General features: G+C 38.2%; 1 protein-coding gene across 1 annotated transcript in view; it reads left to right on the top strand.

Annotated features, from left to right (window-relative positions):
• Window positions 1-3,335, top strand: part of SUB1 (SUB1 regulator of transcription) — a 7,482-nt gene extending 4,147 nt beyond the window's left edge. Inside the window, exons 3-4 of the mRNA XM_004698087.2 lie at window positions 1,424-1,532; window positions 3,006-3,335. Coding sequence (XP_004698144.1) covers window positions 1,424-1,532; window positions 3,006-3,085 — 189 coding nt within the window. The 3' untranslated portion in view covers window positions 3,086-3,335. The remainder of the gene's footprint in view (window positions 1-1,423; window positions 1,533-3,005) is intronic.
• Window positions 3,336-4,272: the final 937 nt, after the last annotated feature.

The following is a 4,272-nucleotide window of genomic DNA, read 5'->3' as shown; positions in this document are numbered from 1 at the left end:
GTTCCATTTTAGTGCCTTTCCTTTGTCAAATGAGAGTTGGTGTTGGAATGTTTTCATCTCTAGTGCAGGGTTTTCAACCTGTGGGTCGCGACCCCTTTGGGGGTTGAATGACCCTTTCCCAGGGGTTGCCCGATTCATAACAGTAGCAAAATTACAGTGATGAAGCAGTAGCAATGAAAATAGTTGTACGGTTGGGGGGTCACCACAGTATGAGGAACTGTTAGAGGATCCAGGCATTAGGAAGGTTGAGAACCACTGTCTTAGACACTTGCTTTTCTCCTTTTTAAAGTCTGGCTCTAGGGGGAGCTTCACCCTGTTTTTGGTGTGTTTGCAGACACCACTAGGGTGGGCATCCTAAAACAGAATATAAGGCTGAATTTTGTTACCATTTCAGCTTTTTCATGGAAATGCTTTTTGACCATAGAGCATTTTAGTGGTCATGTTGATTTTTATTACAGTACACTGCTTCTAATGAGGGGGCTTCAAAAAGTTTGTGGAGCAATGGAAGTAAAGAAAAGATAATTCTTAACTGTAAAATTGGGCTTTCATTTTTATTATTAGTTTTGATATTTCATTTTTTTTCATTAGGAAGATGATAGGGTTTTGGAAGGAAAAGCAGAATGGTATTCTAGAAAACCTTTTTAAAAGTCATGTATTTTCCATTTATCAGGAAAGAGTGTTGAAGACAGTTTACACAAAGTGGAACTCTTTAGTCTTTGCTAGAGCATAACATATTAAGAATCTTTCAAGACCCGAACAAATAGATCTGAAATTCAAATTTGACTTTAGTAATGGAACTACATGATAGTTTACTTACCTCTTATCTGTTCTCTTTTCCCACAATTCTTTGAAGCCCCTTGGGTTAGCAAACATGCTGGACTCTGAAGAAAGCCATACCCAAGGAAAATGGCTCCCTTGTTTTTTTAATTAATTAATTAATTTATTTATTTTGAATTCCAGAATGAATAATTTGGTCAGAATTCTGATTAGAGAGGAAACTCAGTGGGTACTTGCTTCTGGTTCTTTTAGCTCTGATCTTAACTTATTTCCATTAGAATGTAACCTGTATAGTATGTTATTGGTGACATTTGAGATATGCTTTAGAGAACTGTCTTATAGTTAATCACTTGTAAAACCATGAATTTTTATATTCAAAGTGAATGCTAAGACCATTCTGTTAAATGGTTCCCTATTTGTTGTGGTTTCAGTGCAAGGTTTTATTTGCTGATAATGCTTTTAATGTAAAGTTTATCATGGGAAATGTGTGAAATGTGTCTAGATCCACCTTTTCTGGTGAACAGCTCGTGAAGTTCTCTGGGTGCATTTAGCTTCATTTTCTCACTGGAAGAAGAGTGAGCGTGCAGCAAGCATGTGACCATCCCTGTTGAAAGGAACCTCTCTTCATGTTGTTTGCTTTTTGCAGATTGGGAAAATGCGGTATGTCAGTGTTCGGGACTTCAAAGGGAAAGTCCTAATTGATATTAGAGAATATTGGATGGATCAAGAAGGTGAAATGAAACCAGGAAGAAAAGGTGAGATTTAATCTGCATTCGGTTATAATATCGACATTAACATTTTTCTGAGTCGTCTACCTTAACTGAACTACTGTTCCTGTGTAGGGCGAGGAAGATCTCATTCAGCTTATGCAAAAGGATAGATCGTTTTGTAGACAGTTTTGGACATGATACTTAAATATTTTTAATGAGATGTCTTAAGTATCTCTTTACTATCATTAATTAGCTATTTATCTGAATGCACATGAGTGAGATTTTGTGTGGGGTGTTTAAATTTATAGTAATTCTGAAATGGATTGCTATCTGTAAAATTATAAAATTATGAATGGAAGTTGTTGTTGGCAGTATTTCCTTTTGATCATCTCCTAAAAGCTGTTAATGAGGGTGGTCTTCTTCAAGGGGGTTTCTTCCTTCCATTTGTGCTTCATCCACTCAAATCTGTCACCGTTGTAGATAAGTACTTTGTTACTTTAGACGTTCACCAAATAACTAGAGAACATTTTGAAACTGTGTGTATTGGGTGGTTGACAGACCCTTGGTTAATGAACAGTTCCTCTGTGTGTGCGTGCTCGTTCACAGTTGCATGCTCGGCCTGCTCCTGAATTACTAATTTGGTCCTCAAGTTGTTCCAGAGGAGCCAGCACCAGATTGTGTGTTGTTTCTTCTAGTGCTGCCTGAGACAATTTGGTGAGATTTAATCTGCAGGTTCTGAGAAATTCGTGAATTCTTCCAAGTCCAACTTATTTCTTTATTTATTGGGTATTAGAAAGGAGTTGGGTATTAGAAAGCTGGAATGCAAAGTACAAATTATGGGACAGATAGATTTGACATCTTAAATATGCAAGACAGACTTCATTAACATTTATTTAGCTTGTTTACTTGTTTGTGAGATTTTCTGGTTTAACTATTCTTAGCCCTTTGAGAGAGGAGGACTGTTTTACTGGTGCGGAAGCAGATTGAGAAGGCGAGGGGTTTTTTCTATAGTTGTAAGTGTAGTAGTGACTGGCATTTGAGCCCTTGTGGCATGGTATCAGCGTGCACACTTTTAAGAATTTCTGTCTGGATCTCATCCTGGGGACGTTTATTTCCAAAGAGAAGGGAAAGCTTCTGGAAGAACTCAGCGTGACATCAGCTGAACTGGCTGCATGCTTTTGGCAAACACTGGTGCTGGATGGGCTCCTCCGGGCCACATCTGGGCCTCGCCACTTAGCCTGTAAGTGTAGGCATTAGTGGATTCCTTCTACGGTGTCATTGTTCTCTTTAGGTATAAGAAGTAAATGCAGGATGTGGTGTTGCAGATAAGATTTTCTATTAGCTTGTATCTACGACCTTTAATCTGCTCAAGAATATGTGATAGATCTGTAATGCATGTAAATGATTAGACACCCAAAGTGGCAATTTCCCTAAGGGAATGTTTTTGTTAGAAAAATAAAAATTCTCCAGAAAGCTTGAAGTGGGTTTTTCAACTTTGGATGTTCACCTTTGTTTTAGGTATTTCTTTAAACCCCGAGCAGTGGAGCCAGCTGAAGGAACAGATTTCTGACATTGATGACGCAGTAAGAAAACTGTAAGGTCCGAGCCATATCCAACCTGCACTGTTGTCGTCGTTTTAACCTGTCTTTTTACATGGGCTTTTGTTTCCTAACTGTTGTTTTCCAAGCTATTGTATATTTGGATTGCAAAACAATTTGTAAGATGAATGCTTTTTTTTTAGTGTGCATTATTAAAAATGTTCTGAGTGAAGCTAATTGTCAACTTTATTAAGGGGATTGCTTGTGCCCACCACCTAGTGTGAAATAAAGTCAAATGATACAATCTTAACTGTTGTGGCCTTTTTTGATCCAGAAGCCAAGGTATTATTTAAGGCCGAAAGTCACAGTTTGTAAACCCTGAATTTCAAGATTCTGTTGTATTAAACTTAGAAACTCTTGATTTGGAAAATCTGTCCCTCATCTGTTCTCTTCCAACCAAATGCCTAGACTTAACTTTTCTACCCCAATAATAATTTTATCCCCTCCTTCCTTTCCCGCTATTTTCTTTATGGATTGTTCATGTTCAGCTTTCATTCTTTGAATACATTATGCTAGTTTGTGGCTGTCAGTGAAACTGTCAGTGTTATTTCAGTAAGGTGCACTTGTAATTAAAATATGATAAATGGGAACTACAATCACTAACTATTAAATCTTAAGAGGTCAAGTTTGATAACCTAAATGGCTTGTATGAAAGCTCCGAGCAGGTGTTTGCCTGTCTCTGTAGTGCTCTGTGGAGCTGTTATCTTACCCTTGAGTCTGCAGAAGATCAGGCCATCGATGTCAGATTTTCTTTCACTGGTTAAACATGTTCACCCCATGGGATGATGTCTGTAACATGAGGGACTGTTGATTTAGTGTAGGAGCAATAAACGTTGTGAAAGCTTCCTGGCCCAACATTTTATTTTACCACGCTGAACGTGGATTATATCTAGCCAGAGATACCGTTGAACTTTACTGACAGTAGGTATCGGCCTAGGGTTTTTTTGGGGTGTGGGGGTGTAGGTGGAGTGTCAAGAGTATATATACTTGCAGATTTCAGCCTCTGGATCTGAGACTGGGTTATTTTTGTAGTTAATCTGGACAAGGGCTTTCTAGACTGGGTATGATAACTATTGGACACTTGTTTTCATTTAATCATATAATACCATGTTTTCCCGAAAATAAGACCTACTTACAGTTTTGCCTCTCGCTGAAATATAAGGCATCCCCCCGAAAATTAAGACCTC

This window comes from Echinops telfairi, unplaced genomic scaffold, assembly GCF_000313985.2.
Source record: "Echinops telfairi isolate 266 unplaced genomic scaffold, ASM31398v2 ScPeMD7_7469;HRSCAF=8507_1, whole genome shotgun sequence".
NCBI classification, from domain to species: domain Eukaryota; kingdom Metazoa; phylum Chordata; class Mammalia; order Afrosoricida; family Tenrecidae; genus Echinops; species Echinops telfairi.
This window is presented reverse-complemented; position numbering and strand designations above follow the sequence as displayed.